This window comes from Carassius auratus, chromosome 19 (genome assembly GCF_003368295.1).
Source record: "Carassius auratus strain Wakin chromosome 19, ASM336829v1, whole genome shotgun sequence".
Classification (NCBI taxonomy): Eukaryota; Metazoa; Chordata; class Actinopteri; order Cypriniformes; family Cyprinidae; genus Carassius; species Carassius auratus.
Genome location: NC_039261.1, coordinates 2752011 through 2776522, shown reverse-complemented (window position 1 = coordinate 2776522; position 24512 = coordinate 2752011). Strand labels below are relative to the sequence as shown.

At 40.0% G+C, this 24512-nt stretch overlaps 1 protein-coding gene across 1 annotated transcript in view; it reads right to left on the bottom strand.

The window, feature by feature from the left end:
• LOC113119138 (receptor-type tyrosine-protein phosphatase U-like) overlaps positions 1–24512 on the bottom strand; it is a 217742-nt gene that overhangs the window by 7552 nt on the left and 185678 nt on the right. The window contains exons 22-29 of the mRNA XM_026288370.1: positions 23152–23205; positions 22901–22937; positions 18937–19034; positions 18256–18372; positions 17897–18051; positions 16788–16923; positions 7934–8080; positions 3689–4003 (exon numbers count right to left, since the gene is read on the bottom strand). Coding sequence (XP_026144155.1) covers positions 3689–4003; positions 7934–8080; positions 16788–16923; positions 17897–18051; positions 18256–18372; positions 18937–19034; positions 22901–22937; positions 23152–23205 — 1059 coding nt within the window. The remainder of the gene's footprint in view (positions 1–3688; positions 4004–7933; positions 8081–16787; positions 16924–17896; positions 18052–18255; positions 18373–18936; positions 19035–22900; positions 22938–23151; positions 23206–24512) is intronic.

The following is a 24512-nucleotide window of genomic DNA, read 5'->3' as shown; positions in this document are numbered from 1 at the left end:
TGCGAATTAACAGAGTGACACTGTGCCGAAGATAAATATTCATCCAGACACACTCAGACAGATCAGAAAAGGGTGACTAGCAGAAGGAGAACAGAGAGAGATTTCTAGAAAGTTAGATAGATGACTAGCAGAGTGTGATAATGTCTGGAAAAACTATAAAAAAAATCCACACACATATATTATCAGGTGAGTCTTAAAGATTATACACTCTAATTTTGCATTCAGTGGAATGATGTGCACCAGAGATGCTTTATCATGGAGGACGGGTCACAGTGATGTCTGCAGGGGGGAGAGGAGCGAGAATCACGGGTACGTTGGTATCTCGGTGAGTTTGTCCTTTCCACTGCCAATTTAGACAAGACAAACACATTATCAGTGTGGGGAGTCTCAAATGAAAGGCACGTTGTGTGTTTGCCGTTCACCCAGTGTGAGAATTATGGGCTCAGAGGGGGTGAGGGTGTTGTCTGACCTACCGAAAATAGCTTGAAAACCCTTAAAGACTTCAAAACAAAGGGTGTAGGGGGTCTTCAAATATGCAAGGTAATTTTCGTCTCTGGCCATACTGACTTTTGTTTTGTCGCATGTGGAACAAAAACTAAAAACATTACAAATCACACTGAATCTAATTTTTTTTTTTTTTTTACTGTCATCAGGGCAAATTTCATATGTGGAAACAAATTTTGCAATTTAACCTACCTCATGCCATTTTTTATTTGACATTGTTATAACTGCATGTGTTATTTATTACGCTGGCTGCGTATATATATATATATATATATATATATATATATATATATATATATATATATATATATATATATTAGTGCTGTCAAAATTAGCGCGTTAACGCATTCGATTAATTAGAAATATTTAACGCGTAAAAAAAAATAACGCAATTAACGCGGTGTCAGTTTTTTTTATTTCCAGTTGTGGCCTATGTGTGTTCAAAGTGCAAAGAAATATGGATAAGACCAAGGAAGGACTTTTAGACGGAAAGTTTCAGTATAAAACTCTGCCGGATTACTCTTCAGTCTGCCACAAGAAACATTACTCTTCATTTAGTCTGCCACAAGAAACAGCAACATTAAAATCATGAACTCAAATGTCATTGTTTAAAAAAAAACAAAAAAACAATGACTGTAACAGTGCGTAAATCAGACCTTTCTGTAACGCTAACGTTAATAAGCTTAAACGAAAATAAAGAAATAATTGTGTAGCGGAGTATTTTTTGTACACAGTGCCGCGAACTGTCAATCACTCCTGTACGCGTGCATCACTGTCCTCCTCAGCTGCAGCAACTTGCGCTCTCTTCATCAAGCTTTAAAACAAAAAGGGGACAAAAAGATCATATTGTCTTTGAGCATAGGCTATAGATTAATTAGATAAATGAATATCTAAATTTGTGCCTTGCCGTCTACGGTATTTTTTTAGAATTTTTTTTTAGATGCTGCAGCCAATGAGCAGCCAGCGGGGGCTGCAGGACGACTCAACCTCCGCAGACAGTTTTTAATGTTTATCAGACAATAAATACTCAAGATTTTGCTTTAGTATAACTCACAACGAGTTTCACACACCTTCTCCGGCCACGTTGAGTTGTTGACACTTAACAGTGGGAAAAGCGACACATGCGCTATTCACTTGTATAACTTAAGGGTGAATGGGTAATGTAGTTTCTGCTCTGGGTGGGATGAATTAGGAAGCTTGCATTGTGAAGGGCGCTCTGAAAATCGGCAGTGCAGGTAAAAGATTAAAACCTCTATTAAAACAGATGTCCAAATGAGCGTACCGGTACGCTTCAAGCACGTTCTGGGCGCACGGAGAGGTGGCGGTACGCTCAAGAGCTATATTTGGAAGTGGCGGTACTGAGTACCTGTGCATACCGGCCCACTTAAAGCACTGGCAATGACTATACTTTGGAATTTTTTTGCAGTCCACTTAGAATTCAACATAACAGAAATCATTTTTGTTTTTTATTGGCATTGATTGTTTTGAAATTCAAATGGTACTTACATGCCTGTGTTTTTATTTCTGCAATAAATATGGCTTTCAAGCCAACAGTTAATTTGGAGGATATTGATGGTTTATTGCAGGTATGTTGTTTACATGAGAAAATCTGTGTTACAAGTTAAACAAAAATTCCAATAAACAATCATATTTTGAATTTAAACAGTTTCTTTGTCTTGAGTTTACATTAATTATTTAAATTTTACATTTACATATCCAAAAAGTTTCAGTCTTTTAATTGCGATTAATCGCGATTAATCGCGATTAATTTAAAAAAAATGTGCGATTAATTAGTTAATTTTTTTTAATCGATTGACAGCACTAATATATATATATATATATATATATTAGGGCCGGGACTCAATTAAAAAATTAATCGAATTAATTAGAGGCTTTGTAATTAATTAATCAAAATTAATCGCATTTTAATCGCATATAAATATTTGACCTGAGAACAGTGAGAAGTAATTTTTTTCAAATGGATTTATAGTATACCATTGAATAATGACTGAATACATAAGCTTAAGCAACAAAATATTGTTTATTTTTGTTCAACCAAGTCTAGCAGACCAGTGCAATTTTTGCCATGAAGTGTAGCAATAGCATATTTAGAAACAATTTAGAAATAGTACATTTCAGAAATTCAGGAAGCTTATAGGTGCTGGAACCTTCTGTAAAGTGTTTTTTAAGTAATACACAATACTGTCAATTACATTCAGAACATTGGAAACACTGACTATTAGAAAACATCTCTCTGTTGCTTCAGAGGCCATAACATACTAAGTCCAACTCTCAATAACCTTGGCCAAAACAATAAAGAGTTCAACATAAACTGTTGCACCAACAAAATAATACATAGTTCATCATAAAGTGTAAAGTCCACGCTAGCTGCTATATGTTTTGCATTGAGGTGATACTTGAGACTCGATGAGCTGCGGTGATATGTGAACGCTAGTTGGTGCTTCAGTATAATCGGTCCCGCCGAAACTCATCCAGTGAGAAACGTTCCGCGGTGCAAAAATAAGTTATAAAAAATAAGGGAATTTTTTTCTGTAATTAATTAATCTTAGTTACGCGTTATTTTTTGTGTAATTAGTTAATCTCAATTAACGCGTTAAAGTCCCGGCCCTAATATATATATATATATATATATATTAGTGTTGTGCATTGCCATAAATGAAGCCAATGCTATATACATGTTGATCGATATAATACAGTAAAGATACATATGAAGCAACTACCAACGTGATGCGGTAAAATTCACCCCTATTATAATGCAATCCAATTTTGATCCGATTCAACACAATAGGAATCAATGCAATATGATGGAATGGTGAAAAATGCAATTAAATATGGTACAGTTTACTGTACAGATTTCATTATTAAGTGGATAGTTTATTTGAATGGTGTTCTGGATCATGTTGAATGATTATATGTTTGTTCTGCTCATTTGACTGCAGATTTCATGTAAATGAGACACAGTCTAAAAAAGCAGTATACTTATGAGACAAACCTCCACAGTTTGCTCCCCATTTTAGTTTGAACTAAAAAGCAGGTATTCATGGAAATCAAACGTCAGTAAAGGGTACAATCTAGACCTGAACAGTTTTCTGAATGAGTGCCATTGTGTGAATCTCATAGTTAGTAGTGTAAGCATTGTGAGTTGTTAATCGTTCTCTCTTACCCAGGCTGAGTTGGACTGGTTGAGTTGGTTGAGCATGACGATGGAGGTACAGCCGTAGTCAAACACCAGTCTCCAGAAGTCTGCAGTGGTGGTGGGCAGGGGGTGAGGGGTCACCACAAACGCAGCCGGCTGCAGGAAGCTGTCCATCAGTGCGGCGTTTATGTAGTTGTTGCCGTCGCCCTCGGTAGAGACCAGGAACGCCAGCGCACGGTCAGGCGGCAGCACGTCCATGCTCCGGTTCTTCTCACGGTTACGGGGCAGCAGAGACACGCTGCACTCCTCCACGTCCAGGTGAGGAGTCACAGAGTTCAGAGTCTGAAGAGACAGGGGTCAGCACAGAGGAAAGATACGGGATCAGAGTGGGGCTGAATGCACTCAATGATTGTGAAGTGATATAACCGAGTGAGACAATGAGAGGATAATGAAGTAAAACTATGCAGGCAATTGCTAGAGGCAAAAATGATCAACAGAACAAAAATGGAATAAGTTTAAAAGATAATGAAATTCTCCTTCAACCAGTAAAACACAGAGCACAAGATGACAGATTACTGTCTTGAATGAGGCTTTCACACAGCAATTGGCATTGTGACTGCTCAAGACCCTCATTGGAGAACCCAGAAGACAGATTCAATTCACCAGTAAAATAACAATAATAATAATAATAATTATAATATATATATATATATATATATATATACACACACACACACACACACACACACACACATTTTTTTTTTTTTTTTTTTTTTTGCATTTACTAATATCTAGTTATTTTTATCTTTTTTCCCATTTTCATTTAAAAAATATATTTAGTGAATTATTATTATTAATAATAATATTATTATACTTTTGGTTAACAAGAACAACACTGCATTGATCATTCAGTTAAAACATACATTATGAGAATCAGCATGTAACCTTTTCAATTCTTCATTTGTGTAAATTTGATCTACCGCTACTGTTGGCACAGTAAACTCCTAACTAGCTGCTTATTAATAGTTAGTCAGGTAGTTATAACGCTTATAAAGTTGTAAACACTATGAAGCTGCTTTGACACAGTCAGTGTTGTATAAATTGCTATATAAGAAATAAAAGTTGGTATAGGTTTGATTAAGGAACCTAAAATATGGTCATGCAAAATAAGGTATTAATATGTGCTTTATAAGTACTAATAATCAGAGAATTTCCTAAAGAGCAAATTTATCTAAAAGAGCTTCATGGGTTGGTCTTTGTAAAGATGACGGATCGTCCTTATAAGGATGCCGTTTCACCCATGCATTTCTTAATCAATATGCAGGTAATAAGCATGCTTATAAAGAACTATAGTTAATAGTGAGAAATGTGCACTGTATGTAAACATCTGTTGAGTGAAATAGCTTATTTAAGGCAGTACTACATACTGTAAAAATACAATAAATCTATTTCATGACCGCTCTTTTTTAACTATGAACATTTTTCAGATTCTGTAAGATGTGTGTGAACTAACAACCTCAAGTTCAGACAGATGCAGAGAAAAGCTTTGGAAGCTGAAATGATTTTGTCTCAGGCAAATAATGTCTCCAAAGCTTAATGGCTGAGGATAATGCACACTGGTCACATATGAACACTTCTGCTATGAGCCTTGAGGTGAATGAATCAGACTGAGAATTATGCAGATTATTGCACTGAAGTGCTTCAATCCCGATTGGTTCTGACAGCACAAATGGGACATTACAATTATGATTATGAAGATTACACTGGCTATGAGGAGGACAGGGACAGGTACACAGTCTCGAGCGACAGGCATGGAGCCATTAATAGCTTGACGCTAAAAACACATGCGAGTGGAACTGTAAGGTGTGGGAACACTTCATTACACCCTCTCTTAAGGAATGAAAATAGTCTCTACAGCTGATTGACTTCAGCACAGTTTGAGCTGTGAGTTAGCATGCAACACTTAACCTGCATAAAACACAATAGCAGGATTTGCATAAAGCCCCAATGCAAATATCATAAAATGAATACAGTTTATACAAACCCAAGCCTCTATGATAGTCTGGTCTCTATATTATTATTATGTTTTTATTATTATTATTTTTTTTATTAAATGTTATTACATTTAGTCGCCAATGAAGCATTTGTGATTTTTGCATAAGTTTCCTTTATCTGAAATGTAATCTTTATTACAATTTTTGCACTTATGCTTTTTTAGTAGTTTTAGTTGAAATAAAGTACTCTACACGACTCAAACCCCTTCTTCAGTGTAAATCTGTGCCATTGTTTTGGTTGGCTTCTAAAGTTAACTTGTTTTAAGTCAAAATATCATTTAACATTTACATTTTTATGTTTGTTTGTTTTTTACCAATAAAGCTAATTTAAATGGGTTAGTAACTGCAGATGACCACTTTTTATCACTTTTTATCTCTCAGCTTATAGTAGAAAGAAAGCACTAAAAATGAATAATTAAATAAAATGCATGAGGATTTAATCTCTGGCTTCAATCAGTGCTTCTAATTTTCTTGAACTCCAATTACACACCATAGATCACACAATCTCAGCTCATTTTTCACCTAAACGATTATGCATATATTATGTTTGGTCTCCTAATATGTTCCGAAGTTTTCTGGCACTATTTCTTGGGCGTTTTGCTTGCTGGGGTCACTTAATTTGTCCGAGTATCTCAGCAGTATTTCCCACTTGGACCAATCTCAGCACACAGTCTCTTCCTGGGTCTAAGCAATGAGATGCAGTCAGTAAACTTGCACATGTGACATCCGCAGTGCATTAGCAGAGTCCACAACATTAAATTGAGCTGTAATTAGACTGCAATCAGCAGAAATATTACTGGATATTAACTTGCTGAGAAAGTAATACGCAATAGGCATGATAATGGTCTCAGCTCATGGGTCACAAAGAGGATACTTCCTTATATTTACTGGGGCCAAATAAATAAATAAGAGTGGATTTTTTAAAGTGAGATTTGTAACTCTATTCACAGTTTGAGAGTGCTGGGGTCAGTTTTGTGATAATCTTATGAATAAAATCATCTAGTTAAAATGTGAAATAATAATACAATTTGTAAGAACCGATTTATTTTAAATATACTTTAAAATTCATTTTATTCCTGCATCATTACTCCAGTCTTCAGTGTCACAGGATCCTTCAGAAACCATTCTAATATACTGATTTGCTGCTATATATATATATATATATATATATATATATATATATACACACACACACACTTTTTTTTTACACAAATCAAGTCTTACTGATCCCAAACTTTTGAACAGCAGTATATATATATATATATATATATATATGGTTCATATATACTGCTCTGCGTGTTTGCTGCGTAAAACCATCAGTCCATTTTCACGTAGTTCTGAATGAAAATGCAAATGTATTCTTTGCCACTAGGTGCCGCTTTTGAAGTGGAAAAAAATAGCTGTTTCCCCGGTAACGCTGTACACAAAGCAGCACCTTGCTCAAAAATGCTGCTTTATGATATGGAAATAAAACTGACCAATTGGACTAATCATCGGAAATTGCCGTCACACAAAGGAGGATTTCGGAAAAATGAATTGGTGAGTGAATCATTTGGATGTCGTTGAGAAGGTAACATAAAAAGAAATGCATATTATAAGAAAATGTAAGTGTTTTTTGGCCTTCGATGCATGTCATCCTGTTCTTGGGGATTCCCAAAACCCAAAAATTAACCTTCCATAACCCATAATAGGGGCACTTTAACTTAAATGCAACTAAGCCTAAAAGTAGGGATGCACGATAATATCGGCACATTATCGGTATCGGCCGATAAAAGCTTAAAATGACCATTATCGGTATCGGCCGATATGAATATTTCTGCCGATGAGCCAAACCGATATTCTCCAAGTGAAATAATTGACCTGTTTTTCAGATGTGAATGTCTGTCTACATTTGTAAAATAATAAATTTATGGTAGAATCAGTACAGAAGAGATACATGGATTTCTCTTCAGTAAAATTAAAGTTTAAATATATCAGTATATATTTGTATATATATCGATATCGGTATCGGCATCGGCCAAAATTATTTTGAAAATATCGGCACATCGAATATCGGCCAAAATCCAATATCGTGCATCCCTACCTAAAAGACTAAAACCAAGACACCAATCTGGTTAGTGACATCCTGGAATTCTGCTAACCACTTCAGACTCTATGGCCAACAGAGAAAGTGAGGAAAGTCATTTATGAGTCATTTGTCTTCAGCTCATCCACTCACCTGAAATTCCTCTCGCAGTTGAGAGGTGTTGGTCTGAGAATCCACACTCAGCATGTCCTTATAGGTGAGCTCAAACTCGCTGATGGGGATGGCGGTCTCTCCGCACAGACAGGCCTCTAGTATGGCATGGATGAATATATACTGCTCCTGAAAGAGAGATTGACATAGAAAGAGTCAGCTCAGGACGGAAAACTGCTTTGAAGAAATGAGGTCATGTCACAACATGCACAAAGCACTGTCCAATTATTTTCTTTAAATTACAAATGATGTGTCAAAATGTCAGAGAGATTAATCGAGGGGGCAAATATTAGCTTAATTTAGCAGTGTAGGAGGGAAATGTCAAAGTCAATCAAATCTATATTCCCACGTAAAGATTAAAACAGGGCCATCAGCAGAATGACTATAGATTTAAGAAACTGTGGTATATGACAATAGACAATAAAATCACACTGACAAAGGTGTTGTGTCAAAACGCTGGTAATAAAGAATCACCTGCAAGTGAGTGTGCGGTCTTATGCCTCTTTATGCTACTTTGATGTCTTCTGACTGGCACCTCGGATGGTGTGCATACACATGATTATTTTACTAAGAATATGACAATAGTTATCACTATAAATAATTACATACATTTTCTGAAGATGTGAGTCCATGCAAACAAGCTGCCATGGTGCTAAGCTTTTCTGGGCGGTTGCCAGAGGTTTGCTCTGGGGTAGTTTAAGTGCTTAGAGTGTACAGGTGATGCTCATATAATTAGAATATCATCAAAAAGTTGATTTATTTCACTAATTCCATTCAAAAAGTGAAACTTGTATATTATATTCATTCATTACACACAGACTGATATATTTCAAATGTTTATTTCTTTTCATTTTGATGATTGAACTAACAACTAAGGAAAATCCCAAATTCAGTATCTCAGAAAATTAGAATATTGTGAAAATAATATTCAATATTGAAGACACCTGATGCCACACTCTAATCAGCTAATTAACTCAAAACACCTGCAAAGGCCTTTAAATGGTCTCTCATAAATAGAGAGGCGAAGGGAAGGAAAAAGATGTGGTAGAAAAAAAGTGTACAAGCAATAGAGATATTAGAGATATCTCAACCTGGAGAGGACTGTGAAACAATAACTATTCAAAAATGTAGGGCAGATTCACAAAGAGTGGACTGCAGCTGGAGTCAGTGCTTCAAGAACCACTACACACAGATGTATGCAAGACATGGGTTCAGCTGTTGAATTAAAGACAGCATCAGAAGTGTCTTGCCTGGGCTAAAGACAAAAAGGACTGGACTGCTGCTGAGTGGCCCAAAGTAATGTTCTCTGATGAAAGTAAATTTAGCATTTCCTTTGGAAATCAGGGTCCCAGAGTCTTGAGGAAGAGAAGAGAGGCACACAATCCACGTTGCTTGAGGTCCAGTGTAAAGTTTAAACAGTCAGTGATGGTTTGGGGTGCCATGCCATCTGCTGGTGTTGGTCCACTGTGTTTTCTGAGGTCAAAGGTCAACACAGCTGTATACCAGGAAGTATTAGAACACTTCCTGCTGCTGACCAACTTTATAGATATGCAGATTTCATTTTCCCTGTTCTTAATTGGCCAGCAAACTCGCCTGACCATAGAAAATCCTAGGCTCTCATTACACCTGAGCAGTGCCACAGACTGATCGACTCCATGCCACGCTGCACTGCTGCAGTAATTCAGGCAAAAGGAGCCCCAACTAAGTATTGAGTACTGTACATGCTCATACTTTTCATGTTCATACTTTTCAGTTGGCCAAGATTTCTAAAAATCCTTTCTTTGTATTGGTCTTATGTTATTTTCTAATCTTCTGAGATACTGAATTTGGGATTTTCCTTATTTGTCAGTTTAGTCATCAAAATTAAAATAAAGAAACATTTGAAATATATCAGTCTGTGTGTAATGAACGAATATAATATACAAGTTTCACTTTCTGAAGGGAATTAGTGAAATAAATAAACTTTTTGATGATATTCTAATAATATGACCAACACTTGTATGTGGTTTTTTGGGTGTTTGGGTGGTTGCTTATAGACCCAAGTAATGCAGGCTCATCGGAAAAAAAGTGCTTGTGGCAACATTTCTAAAAAATTACAGTATATTGCTTCTTGAACATTTTGCGACTGTCACATCCACACAAGGAGAGGAGAAGACGGGTAAGTATTGTCGTGAAGCTTTATTAGCATAGCACTATAACAGAGCAGGTAAGTGTGGTCACAGACGGTGAATCTTCAAGCACTGATCAACTGGTGAGTTCAAGTACAGAGCTAAGCCAGTACAACAAAGAGTCACTTCCCTTAATCGATGTGTCTGAATCTCCACAGAGTCACAACTGCGGTCCACAAGGAGCAGGCAGAAGATCCACAAAGAATGTCCATGCAATCTTGATTCCAGCCGGTGAGTGAGTGAGTGAGGTGAGTATTTAAAAGGTGTGGTGATTGCTGGTGCAGGTGCAGGTAATTAGTATTCAGGTGACGGTTCACGTGGGCGGTGCATGGGAGATCGAGTGGATGGTGACTGGCAATGGTGACTGGGGCTGAGGGAACGAGCTGAGGGTGTGACACTACCCCCCCCCCCCACGGTCGACTCCAGGCACCCTAGAGCGGCGACGGGGACGACCACGACCTCTGGGAGCCGGGCGGTCCGGGTGTTGTCGGTGGAATTCTTCGAGGAGAGCCGGATCCAGGATGTCATTGCGTGGTACCCACGACCTCTCCTCGGGACCGAACCCCTCCCAATCTATGAGGTACTCCAGGTGGCCGTTCCGCCGCCGGGAGTCGAGGATCTCTTGGACCTGGTAGATGCTGTCTCCGAGGATCTCGGGTTGGTTTGGAGGGGGAGGCGGTTCCGGTTCTGTGGAGGAAGGAGAAACTGGATCAGTGTGACGTTTTAACAGTGTGACGTTTTAACAGTGAGACGTGAAACGTGGGTGAAATCCGGTAGCGTGGTGGTAGGTCCAGGCGGTAGGTGACGGGATTTATCTGGGAATGGATGGTGAACGGCCCTATGTAGCGGGGACTCAGCTTTTTGCAGGGCAGTCAGGGGGCGGATATCCCGAGTGGAGAGCCAAACCTTGTCTCCAGGTAGATAGACGGGATTAGGCGATCTGCGGCGGTTAGCGGTCTCTGTATGCCTCCGAACTGCCCGTTGGAGATGGATGTGAGCTGAGTCCCACACCCTCTCGCTCTCCTGGAACCAGTGATCTACCGCGGGCACCTCAGAGACTTCTCCTGACCAGGGAAACAGCGGTGGTTGATAGCCTAAAACACATTGAAAAGGGGTTAAGCCTGTAGTGGTTTGGCGAAGGGAGTTTTGGGCATACTCAGCCCACGGCAGATACTGGCTCCAGGTATCCTGGTGTTGGGAGCAGTAAGTACGGAGGTACCGTGAGATTTCTTGAATCTTCCGCTCGGTCTGGCCGTTGGTCTGTGGATGATATCCAGAAGATAAACTGACGGATGTCCCGAGAAGTTGGAAAAACGCTCGCCAGACCCTGGAAATAAACTGAGGACCTCTGTCCGATACAATGTCCTCTGGAGTGCCATAATTCCGGAACACGTTGGTGAAGAGGGCTTCGGCGGTCTCGAACGCTGTGGGAAGACCTTTTAAAGGGATTAGTTTGCAGGATTTAGAAAAACGATCTACAACAACCAGAATGGTAGTGTACCCCCGTGAGGGGGGAAGGTCAGTGGCGAAATCCACCCCTAGATGGGTCCAGGGTCGGCGAGGAATGGGCAGTGGTTGTAATTTACCCACGGGAAGTTGACGAGGTGTGGTGGTAACGGCGCAGACCGAGCATCCGAGGATGTACCGAGTAACGTCACGAACCATGTTCGGCCACCAGTACTTCTGCTGGATGAGCGAGAGGGTTCGCCTGCTGCCAGGGTGTCCTGAGCCAGGTGACGAATTTCCTCGTCGATCTGCCAGAGGATGGGCGCGAGGAAAACGGAGGGTGGCAGAATCGAATCAGGCTCGTTGGTGTCTGGTTCTGGTGAGTACATACGGGACAGGGCATCTGCTTTAGTGTTCTTGTGACCGGGCTGATACGTGATCTGAAAATTAAAGCGAGCAAAGAAGAGTGACCAACGAGCCTGACGAGCATTGAGTCTTTTGGCGTTCTGCAGATATTGGAGATTTTTGTGGTCGGTGACAACAGTGAATGGAAACTGGGCTCCCTCTAGCCAGTGCCGCCACTCCTCAAGGGCGAGTTTAATGGCCAACAACTCACGGTCTCCGATACCATAATTGCATTCGGCAGGAGAGAGTTTCCTAGAGAAGTACGCACACGGATGGAGTGAGCAAGGTTCACCAGACCATTGGGATATTACAGCTCCAATGCCGTGATTGGCCGCATCAACCTCTACGACGAAAGGCTTGGACGGGTCAGGATGTCGAAGAATGGGTGCTGAGGTGAAGAGGTGTTTAAGATGGCTGAAGGCCTCTCGAGCTTGGGATGTCCAGCGCAGCTGGCGCTGACCTCCTCTTAGGAGGGATGTTAGAGGAGCCGAGTGCAGGCTGTAGTTCTTGATAAAGCGTCGGTAGAAATTGGCAAAGCCAAGGAAACGCTGGAGTTCTTTCACCGTTGTGGGCTCCGCCCAGTTGGCCACAGCATCCACCTTTGCAGACTCCATCTGAACTCCCTCCGCAGAGATCACGTATCCGAGGAAGGAGACAGTAGTGCAGTGAAACTCGCACTTCTCAGCTTTTAGGTAGAGGTGATGGTCTCTGAGTTGTTGTAAAACGTGGCAGACATGGGTTTGGTGTTCTTCTATGTTCCGGGAGTAGATCAGGATATTGTCTATGTAGACAATGACGAATTGGTGGAGATAATCACGGAATATTTCGTTCATGAAACTCTGGAAGATGGATGGACTGTTAGCAAGCCCATAGGGCATCACCTGATATTCGTAGTGCCCGGCAGGGGTGATGAAGGCAGTCTTCCACTCGTCTCCCTCTCGGATACGGATCAGGTTGTAGGCACTGCGGAGGTCGAGTTTGGTGAACACCTTGGCTTCGCGCAGTTCCTCCAGAGCCGCCGGAACGAGTGGTAACGGGTAGGCGAACTTGACGGTGGCGTCATTTAGCACCCGATAGTCGATGCATGGTCGAAGTCCGCCATCCTTTTTGGGGACGAAGAAAAAACTGGATGCAGCTGGAGATGTGGATGGTCTGATGAACCCCTGATCGAGAGCCTCCTGGATGTATTCCCCCATCGCCACCTGCTCAGGACGGGAGAGTGGATATATTTTCCCATGCGGTAGCTTGGCACCTGGCAGCAGGTCGATACTACAGTCCCAGGGCCGATGAGGCGGTAATCGGGTGGCTTGTTCCTTGCTGAACACATCGGAGTAGGAGGAGTAAAGGGCAGGTCTTCCTATGGAGGTGGAGTGCAATTGAAGGTGCGGTGGCGCAGACTGTGAACTCTGGACTGGGGAACGGTGAATGTGACTCTGGCATTCCGGGTCCCATGCCTGGATTTCCCCTGTGCTCCAGTTGATTTGTGGATTATGTTGGGCCAGCCACGGCCTACCCAGGACGACGTCAACGGTAGCGCGAGGAAGTACGAGGAGGGCCAGTTGTTCCCGGTGTCCGTGGGGCAGAACGAGTTGTAGCTCGTGTGTTCTTCTAGTTATTTTGCCACCGCCTAATGGTGATCCCTGAATGGTAGTGATACGGTAAGTAGTCTCATTCTGGATGATGGGAATACGGTGCTTGGTTACGAAGTGAGATGAGATGAAGTTGCTGGCGGCTCCGGAATCCACCAGGACATGGATGGAAAGATTACGTGAGTTAATTGTTATCTGGGCTTTGATATGAGGTATGTGAGATACTGATGGGGTAATTGAGACTGTACTCACCATTGGGCGAGGCGGACGGACTGGGCAGGCGTGGATCAGGTGAGTGGCCTCGCCACAGTATAAACACAGCCGCTCCTGGATACGGCGCCTCCGTTCAGAGGCATCTAGGCGGTAGGAGTCGGTGATCATGGGTTCCTCCTGGTCTCGTTGGGGCGAGGGCGTTCTGGCCGATGGAGAGATGGCATATGAAGCCGGTGAGGCACAAGCCGAGAGGTGCTGAGCAACATTTATTGTCTTTCTAATGAATGTCTCTAGACTGACATTATCGTCGTAAATGACCATTTGCTTTCTGATCTGGGGTTTTAAACCTTTACGGTACGCAGCTAGTAGGGCAATTTGGTTCCAACCACTGGTGGCGGCTAATGTTCGGAAACGGAGAGTGTAGTCGTGTATTTCAGCGGCTCCCTGCCGGAGATTTAAGAGTTCATCATGGGTTGAGAGAGGAGTTAGAGCCACCCCGAACACTTCCTGGAGGTGAGTGACGAAGGCGTCAAATGAGGATAGAACTGGACTTTTGGAGCTCCAAAGAGCCTCTGCCCATTGTAGCGCCCGTCCGGTGAGAAGAGAGATCACAAAGGCGACTTTGGTGGCCTCATTGGGGAATTTACAGGTATTTGCGTTGACGAACAGTGAGCACTGCAGAATAAACCCACTGCAGCCACTCGGTTCACCCGTATAGCACGTGGGACGTGCAAGGGGCGTGCTGTTGGTGGCGGAAGCACCGGTTTCGGTGGGTGATGAAACTGACTGTAGTACTTGGCGGAGGGCAGTCACCATTTCGGTGAACGGGTCCGGAGCAGCTCCCTGAGCTGCAGCGTTAACATCCATGGGAGATATGAAGTTCTGTTTTTGGGGCTGGAATCCTGTCACATCCACACAAGGAGAGGAGAAGACGGGTAAGTATTGTCGTGAAGCTTTATTAGCATAGCACTATAACAGAGCAGGTAAGTGTGGTCACAGACGGTGAATCTTCAAGCACTGATCAACTGGTGAGTTCAAGTACAGAGCTAAGCCAGTACAACAAAGAGTCACTTCCCTTAATCGATGTGTCTGAATCTCCACAGAGTCACAACTGCGGTCCACAAGGAGCAGGCAGAAGATCCACAAAGAATGTCCATGCAATCTTGATTCCAGCCGGTGAGTGAGTGAGTGAGGTGAGTATTTAAAAGGTGTGGTGATTGCTGGTGCAGGTGCAGGTAATTAGTATTCAGGTGACGGTTCACGTGGGCGGTGCATGGGAGATCGAGTGGATGGTGACTGGCAATGGTGACTGGGGCTGAGGGAACGAGCTGAGGGTGTGACAGCGACACTTTCAGAGTGAAATCGGCCAACATTTCAATATGTTGGTTGTTGTATGCATCGCAGCAGTTCAGAAATTAAATGTTCGGCAAGTGGTGCTACATGGTTAATGCTGTATTGCATTTGAAAATAACAAACCACTTACCGTATTTTTCGGACTATAAGTCGCACCTGAGTGGCTGTAGACGGTAATGTTTTCTATTGGTTTATTTCTCTTGGTTCATTTCTCTCGGTTCATGTCAAATTAATTTTGATAAATAAGTCGCATCTGACTATAAGTCGCAGGACCAGCCAAACTATGAAAAAAAGTGTGACTTATAATCCGGAAAATACGGTACACTAAAACCTACCCTAAACCTACATGACATCATTAACAAATAATTATATATATAATTATAATTATACATTATATAGCCATTATTTTTTTACTTCCTTCAACAAGTTTTTTCACTCGCAATAAAATAACTTAGAATTGTAGCAGGTGTGCTACTGAGCAAGTTAACTTTATCAGAAATGTCATACATATGGACTTGATTTTGTGATGCAAATACCAAAATGTATTGGTTTGCAAATAATACACTGCAGTGTAATTCTTTTAACATGTTTTATAGCCCAATAGTGATCACTGAAACTAGAAACAGCAGTGAACTGTATGTACAGATACAGAGTTTTATAAATGTAGGTAGAGGCATATTTTAATAATATTATTTTTGTTTATTTTTGCCACTTTTTAAAAAATGTATTTTTATCTATTTAACTTTTTTTATAAATATATCTCCTCAACTAGTCATTTGATTTGAGGTGTTGTTCAGAATGGATTGCATAATTAAGTGTAATTAAGTTAATAAAGTTAAATCTGTAACCTTTAATATGGGGGGATTTTGAAGCAAGCTGCAACTGTTATGGCAAGCACTAATCATATTTAAGAATGTTGAGCAGCAAGCTCATTGGATACAGATACAGGAGAGAACCAATCAGCTGTACCATGTGATGATGTCAGTTAGACCTATTGGACTGCACCATCTAGAGTTGCATGCCAGAACTCTGCATTGATTGCCATATCAAACAAGCATCATAGAGACATGAATATTGCTAAAAATCTGTGAAAAAGTGTTTTCTATGGATTCTAGCTTACTCTTTCACTCTACTAGTATATCTGAAGGTTAATGGTCAGGCACAAGTTTTCTGTTTTATCTCTGTCGAGGGAGTATACTAGACCAACCTTCAGCTTGCCATCTTCAATTCATATATATTATCAGCAACAATGAGGACAGAGATTTCTTATGCATTATAAAGCAGTCTAGACAGCATGGTTGATGTGTTTCATGGCCTTGCTTTTGTCTTGAAAGCATTCTTGTGATATTAAGCTTACAGTGATTATACATTGAATGATGTTTTTTTTTTCTTTGTTGTCACATACAACAGAAAAAAATGTGGGACTTGATTTCATCCTTCAGGATTGATAGATATTTTAGAATTCGGGAAACAGTGTTAAATTCATCCAAATGAACCAAACTCTGATGTTAAATGAACTGGGTTAAGCATCAAAAGTGCTTTTGTGAACAGAAAATAAAAATAAAAACCTAGATAAAACAGCCAGCCTAGTTTCGTTGGATGATTAGCTGATTAATGGATCCTGGTGACCCAACCTTTGTTTCTGATCAGTAAGTTTCTTACCTCAGTCTGGATCATGTTGATACGTCGTGAGCAGAGCGTCTTCACACAGTTATAAATGTCCACTACACCCTCACACTCGGCCATATCCAGCATCACGTCCAATACGATGTAACAGCCGGTGCGGCCAGCACCCATACTGCAGACAGACAAATAATGAGAACATATCTCAGTGCACTGCTGAGCTATTTAAAATAAATAACAACACATGGGCCTGGAATGAAATGAGAGTGAGTAAACAAAGAGATTTTTTATGTGGAGCTGGCACCGTTCTAATGCAGCTCTGGGTACACGCTAGTAAATGGGCTGGTTTAAGTAGAAGTACTTCACAAAGTGAAAGCGTCATGTGGGTTGGACTGGCCATCGTAACAGTGAAGCATACTAATGAAGTATGCTTTAAAAAAAATGAGAGAAATATCCCAGGCAATCCTGAATGAAGCACTGCTGCAGTTTAATTAAAAGATAAAGTGATAATGTTAAAGCACGTAAAACAGAGAGATAAACTGAGGAATACATTACATCATGTGATCCGCGCAATTTTCTTTTACATTCTCAGGATAAATGTGGGCCAATGAGTCTTTAGGGACTGATGAACATTTCATCAGTGTTCAGGGATGATTCATTGAATTGGTTTTCTGTCCAATTTAGTTTTATCTGATACATGGATGTCTTCCGCATGAATAAGTGAGGTTTGGGGGCAGAAACACATCCTTGGACTGATGAACTGCAGGTCTGAGCATTTGTTCCTGTTTATAAATAGGCAGCAGATGAATGGAAAATATCAAATATCTGCAGTTCATCAAAAGCAAAAACATGTTTTATGTGTGAGATCTGAAAGCACTGATTCTGCCCTCTGAGATTTTTTAAAGGTGAAGTGGAGGCACAAATGGAGTTACTTAAGACACATTTCTTTAACTAACAATTGGAGTAACAACTTGTATCCAGCTGTAATCTTAGTTGTAAATGTTAGGGGAAAAAATACATGTGAGAAAGCTTCTAAAATGTAATTTTTGGTGATGCAGATCTTTAACTGTTAGTTATAGGGTTATCACTAGTGGGATACTGATATTCACTGACCAATGGTGCACAAACAGGAAGCAGTGCTTGATTACCTGCAGTGGACCACCACTGGGCCAGCGTCGGGAGGTGTGGAGGCCTTGACCCGCCGCAGGAAGGCCAGCAGGCCTGTGGCATGATACGGGACACCATGCTCTGGCCAGTTTGTGAAGTGGAACTGGCAGACTTCATGTTTAGCTGGGTAACCCCGCTGATAGAGGACAAAGTTACCCATTAGGAAAACATTAGAAACAACATTTATTAATTAGAATGTTCGCACTAAAAATGATCTCGAACATTTTCCATGATTTCATAATTTTATCAAAGTAGCACATGGATAATAGCTCCATTAACTAATTTTCATTTAAAAGCACAAATGTTTGCAGAATATTGACAAAAATCTCGGCAGTCTCACCCGCTCCATGGCAAAGGTGCGTACGGTGTATTCCGCCAGCGTTTCTGTTTTCAGCAGAGTGATTTTGATGTCTCCATAGAGCTCACTGTCATCAGGCCAGTATTTACAGCACTTCATCTGAACCACACACACACACACACATATATACAATTAACACACCACAGCAGCTACAACTGCAATCAACAGCTTTAAGAGTTATGCAATCTGTTACAAATACTACATAACAAAATTTTTTAATAATGAATAAATGAATACAGCTACAACTGGATATCCCACCAAAATATCAAAGTTGCCACAGTCACTACATAGAACTGTTAAACTACAATAATACTGTGGTAACTCTGCAAAAGCCAATGAATATATGCCAAATGAAAGAAATATTGTGAAAGCCCCTCTCTAACAGATCCTATAATAGCTATGGTGTTCCACTATCAACAACTGTAGTAACCCTGGTATTTTGGAGGAAAGGGGACAAAGAAAAGCTCAGTTTAATGCTAAAGATGCCTGGCCAATAAAAAAACATTCATCAGACGGAGTGTCTCTGGCTAATGGGGTTTCTTGGTAAAGTTTATCTTCAGTAATGGTCAGCAGTGGGTCAGTGTTCAGTAATGGATGGTGTCCATTAGTGGGCGGAGGGGGCGGACGGGCAGCCGGCGGCAGAGGTAGACTTATTCTACTCACTCTCCCCACCTCCACCAGTTTGGTGATCATCACGATGCTGTAGCAGTTCTCCTGCCAAACCATGCGCCAGAAGTCATAGATCATGTCCTGCTTGGGCCCTGCGGAGTGAGAGACGGAGCAATGAGCTTTCATGGAGAATTGTGGGAGGTGAATGATTTGAACGCAGGATGAAGAGAGGATAGAGGAGGTTTTGTGAAATAGCAGGTCACAACATCAATGAGGATTATATAAGAAAAGCCAAAACGTGGACGGTGAGATGCTGAGTCGAGAGAGCTATCGGTATAGAAGACAACAAATGGAGAAACCACTGTTTCAAGTAAATGATAGCAGCAAGAAATTAAGAAATTAAGAGTTAAAAATTGCAGGATGCTGGGCGGTTAATAAAGCTGGTGTTTTCAGTGCGCTGCTAAGTGGTTGCTAAAATGAGTGTATGTTATAGTGCAATATCGTTATCAAGAGAATGTTGTAATGGGCCCAAATGGGATTTTTCGTGACCAAGTCAAAATGATCTCAATATTACTGTGACACTCTATACAACTTGTTTTTTTTTTTTTTCATGAAAGCAGGTGCAGCATTTGTAACTTGAATGTGCAATGCTTTGGTGTCATTCACTTCCAGTTATTTCAGCTGGTCAAAACAAGCCTTTATGCTGTTTAATATTGTAAACTAGTTTTATTATCACAATATTTAAATGTATTATGGTAATCATGAACAAACTTATTATTATTATTATTATTATTGTTGTTACTGTTATCACTTACTGCACTTTGTTATTCTGGTTATTTACCTTTAGCAGCTAACGAATCAGAAATCTCACACTTTCCGGGAAAATAGCTCCCTTCCACTGTGCAAAATAAGATGGGTAGAAAAGTGTATATTCTTGAGTCTTGTGTCACTTCTTTTTTATGTATTTATTTATTTATTTATTTTTTATATAAAGTGTCTTATCTAGGCCTGAAAAAATAGGTCTGTAAAAATCTGACCACTTAGAAAATCAATAGCACACCTCTCATCAACAATTCTTTCTTTCATTTACTCACCCTCATGTTATTCAAACAAACTTTCATTCATCTTCTAAACACAAATAAAGATATTAAGAGTCTTGCCAACCAAAACTTACAAGTTTAAAAAAAAATATATATATTAAAATGTACAGCTTCTTGCACAGACTGATCGTTTCTCTTCATAAGAACTCAATATATCGGCGAGAGCCACTGATATTGGTTTGGTCTTGTCTGCACTGCAACTTTTTAAAGCGTCAACATCTTGGTTGTGTGGACATTAAATGGAGGGATAAAAATCTGTTAAGTTTAATTAAACATATCTTAATTTGTGTTTCACAGATGAACAGAAGCCCGAAGGGCTTAGAACGAGTAATTAGCTGATTAACTGATTAATTTTATTTTTGGGGGGGAGAAACATACCTTTAACATTATCTGTGTGATGTCTGGTTTAGAAATTATAGTTTATTATGGCGGGCTAGACAAATGATTAAATCACTAACCCCAAATATGTGTAACTTTAACAGCAAACACCTCTAATAAAGCATTTACCAGTGTTATGAATGGCATGAGCTGATCTTCTTTCATTCTCACTTTCGTCTCTTTCTTTTCTTCTTCGTGTATTTTTTTTCTGTACACACATCACTCACTAATAGCATGCAGAAATGCGTATGCACAGAAATATTGGAAACATTAAAGGAAAGCTGCTGAAGGTTTGTAAGTGCCGCGCTGTGAACGCTCTGCCCTCGGGCAAAGAGTCTGTTATCTTCTCTACCTGTTAAAACAATTACAGCCAACAACAGGTGCTGTGCTTCCTGAGTTCCTGCGCAGCTCTCCTGCTATCGCCCGCAGCCACAGCCACGAAAAATCCCATCGCAACACTCTGTTTTACAGCTGGGATGAAGCCGAGGTTATTCATAATGAATAATAACGTTAAAACTGAAAAGTTGTCTCTGCGGTCAGAGGGGGGGTGGGGGTGAGTGTATTTGTTCAACATTGTTTTTTAGGGCCATATTGAAATGGCATTTCCCAGCTGACAGCATCAGAAACACTTCCAGCCCAGGTTCATTAAAGCACCTCTGAAGCACATCAAAATCATTCGCAAAGTGCTTCCCAAGATATCATTCCTCTGTGCTGTTCAAATTATAGTTGTGGTGTGGCCTCTGCTATTCTTTTAAAACAGAATGATTTCATAACTTTATATACAATCTATATCTCTATCATTATGGATATCATTATAGCCATCATTAAACTGTATAGCAGCAACATGCTCACGGTATGTTAACTAGTAACAACTTTACAGCGACATGCTAAAACACACTCACACACTTATCTTTAACGGCTGTAGCAGTTTGCCGTAAGCAACCAAAAAGCAATGCACTAAAAACACTTAGCAAACTCATGTTAAAAAGTTGAAAGCACCTTACCATAGTAGCAAACAGCTAGCGGTATGCTATCTATCAATATTACAGCAACATGCTACAAAATAGCAACTACACAGTAATGTGCACACCAAACCCAGCGGCAAATGGACTGAGATCAGGCAAAATAAAAAATCAAATATGGAGAACGAGCATACAAAAAAAAAAACAAAAAAAAACAAAGCACCCTGACACTATAGTTTCTCATGCACCATGGAATGATGCTAAAACTCTGTAATAATCTAGTTGTCATTATGTGGGTTTGAGCTACAGCTGCAGGGCTGATACAGAGATTTGTATGAAAGCTCACATCTGTATGCGGCCCTGTTTGGATGTGAACACACAGGTGGCCTCCACAGGGCCTAAAGCCAGTGTAAACCTTCAGACAGAGTACAAGCCTAGCAAAGCCCACACATGAGTGTGTGTACACCTGCTCAAACAGAGCGCAGCAGTGCGTGTGTGTTTGTGTTTGGTGGGAGTCTGTGTTGATCAGTGGCCCCGGTGTGTTGACGACCAACATGAGTGAGAGAGAGCAGATGAAATGAGATGTGTGCTGTTTACTGCTGCAGGAGAGCCACAGAGACAGAACTACAGAGCGCTGAACACATTCACAGAGCGAGAGAGAGAGAGAGAGAGAGAGAGTGAGAGAGAGAGAGAGACTTAACTTCACACCGGTGTGATACTAATCAGCTGTACACTACTTAATGTTCTCAAATGTTTGGGGTCAGTACTATTTTAAGTATCTTATGTTTATTTGACAAATACAGTAAAACAACAATATTGTGAAATATGATTACAATTTCAGTTGACTGTTTTCTATTGTAATATATTTTACATTTTAATTTATTTCTGTAATCAAAGCTGAATTTTCAGCATCATTACTCCAGTCTTCAGTGTCACATGATCTTCAGAAATCATTCTAATATGCTGATTTCTGCTTAAATAAATGTCTTTACTGCCTGTGATCACCTGGCTAAGTACATACTGTACATGCAGTGTCCCTGATAAATTCATTAAAAAAAATATACATTTAAGATATATTATATGCAGACAAATTTCAACTAATTTTGGTCGATAGTCAATACACACACACATACACACATTCACACATTCATTTTTATAATTTATTAACAAATATATGTTACACATTAATGAATAAATCTTGTGTAATATTCGTGATTTTTTATATTATGTCTACAGTGGATTATCAAAATAAAGTGAAACAGGATTAAATTCTAGATTCTGCTCAATTGTATTTGAATGCATAAAAAGAAATATCAGAATCAGTCACCTCCACAAAGGAAGAGAGTGACATAAAGCACAGTTCATCAGAAGCAAGTGCTGCTGTGTTTGGATGCCAGAGAGAAGAAGAAGATCAAACAGCAAAAACAATATCTGCATATGAATCATTCAGACCTTTGTACTAGAATTGGGGCACACAAACACACACACACACACACACACACACTTAGAGGTACATTTTTATCAACAACCAAAATATGCCACAAAATCCAAATCCACAACAGAATTATAAAGGCTCACCTTGTGTGGCGATGAAATGGTTGGAGCGCTGATACCCCTGAGACAGAGAGACAGACAATGCATGCATTATTATCAATTCATGATATCTCAATTACATTTCAACAACATTCTGACAACAGTCTATATTCTGACTTATTCCATTTAAAATGAGTCATTTTTGGTGTCACTTGCATCACCAAATCAAACTTCAAAAAAACACTCTCTTTCTCCTCCACTGCTTAGCCAAACAGATAAAGCCGTCCCAAACTCACGCCATTGTTGTCTCCAAACTCACGCCACTGTTGCAGTTGACTCTGCATATTAAGCTAAGATAGGAGAGAGAAATCATTAAGCTGTCTGGCTAAACACTCTCTTTAGCAGTGCCAGCAAGCTACTCTACAGTTACTGAATATGTTATGTGTGTCTGCAATAAAATGAAAAATAAAAAGTACAGCATAGAGATGGATGACAACATGTTACAACCTCAAAGCCCTAATGTATTGCCTCTGAAGAAAGCACAAAATAATATAGAGGTAAGCTTAAATGAAATGTGTGATGCATGAGTGAGGCTGAGAATGTGAAAGCATAACATGCATATCTGTATCTCAAAAATGAAAGTGTTTCTTGACATTTGATAAAACAAGCAATTATCCATATCTGTAGTATTTGTGCAACATCTGATTTAGATTTTTAAGCTTTAAGAATTTAATTTACTCATGAAAACTGACTTAATCCTAGATGTTGTTATCTCTGTTCAAGCATGCAATATCTGAATGCTGCTCTCTAAATGCCAAACAAAGCATGAGATATCAGACAGGCAGCTCTTGGGACACCAGTGTAAAATTATAGTAACATCAGTCCTGACTGATTAGATTCCACAATTATCAGAGAAACCAAAATAATAGTGCTCTAAAGTGACTAACGAAAAAATAATACTCTTCAAGCTAAACTGAAGAATGAACTGGTGTGACATGACTCTGAACAGAATCAAGCTAAAGCTAAGTTAATTAGCTTTGCATTTGTTTTGGGAGTTTGGTCTGTGTGTAGCTGTTATGTGAATGGAAATCTCTGGATAATTTATTCTGTTCAGTCCACTGAGGTCATACGCGAGTAAAATATGAACACAGTTCTTTATAGTATTGAATTATGACTGATTTTTGTGTGTGTGTTTAATACTGTAAAGCTTCTTGCTTTAAAGCAATCTACTGGAAGGTGCTCTCGTGCAGAAACTCCAAAACAGACTCATAGAAGAAATAACAATGTATGAATTCCAACGGACTAAGACCTCCAGCTATCACTGTGGCTGAAACGTTTTGACTGATGAAACATGAAGACCATAAATACACTATTGTGGCAATGTAAAGATGTGTTAGATTGTGTATAGTTTATGTATAGATTGTGTTTCTCAAATCATCTCATGTTATAAATAAACATGGGGATAAATCATAGCTTACTGGCATATCATTTATTACAGTATAGACAATTTGTTCAAAAAACTAAAAAATATTCATGAAATTTGCTAAGTATGGTAGGCCATACTCTGAATTGGTGCTCTGCAATTAAACCCATCCAAGAAGTGAGAAGTGAACACACCGTGAACACACACCCAGAGCAGTGAGCTATAGATCCAGCG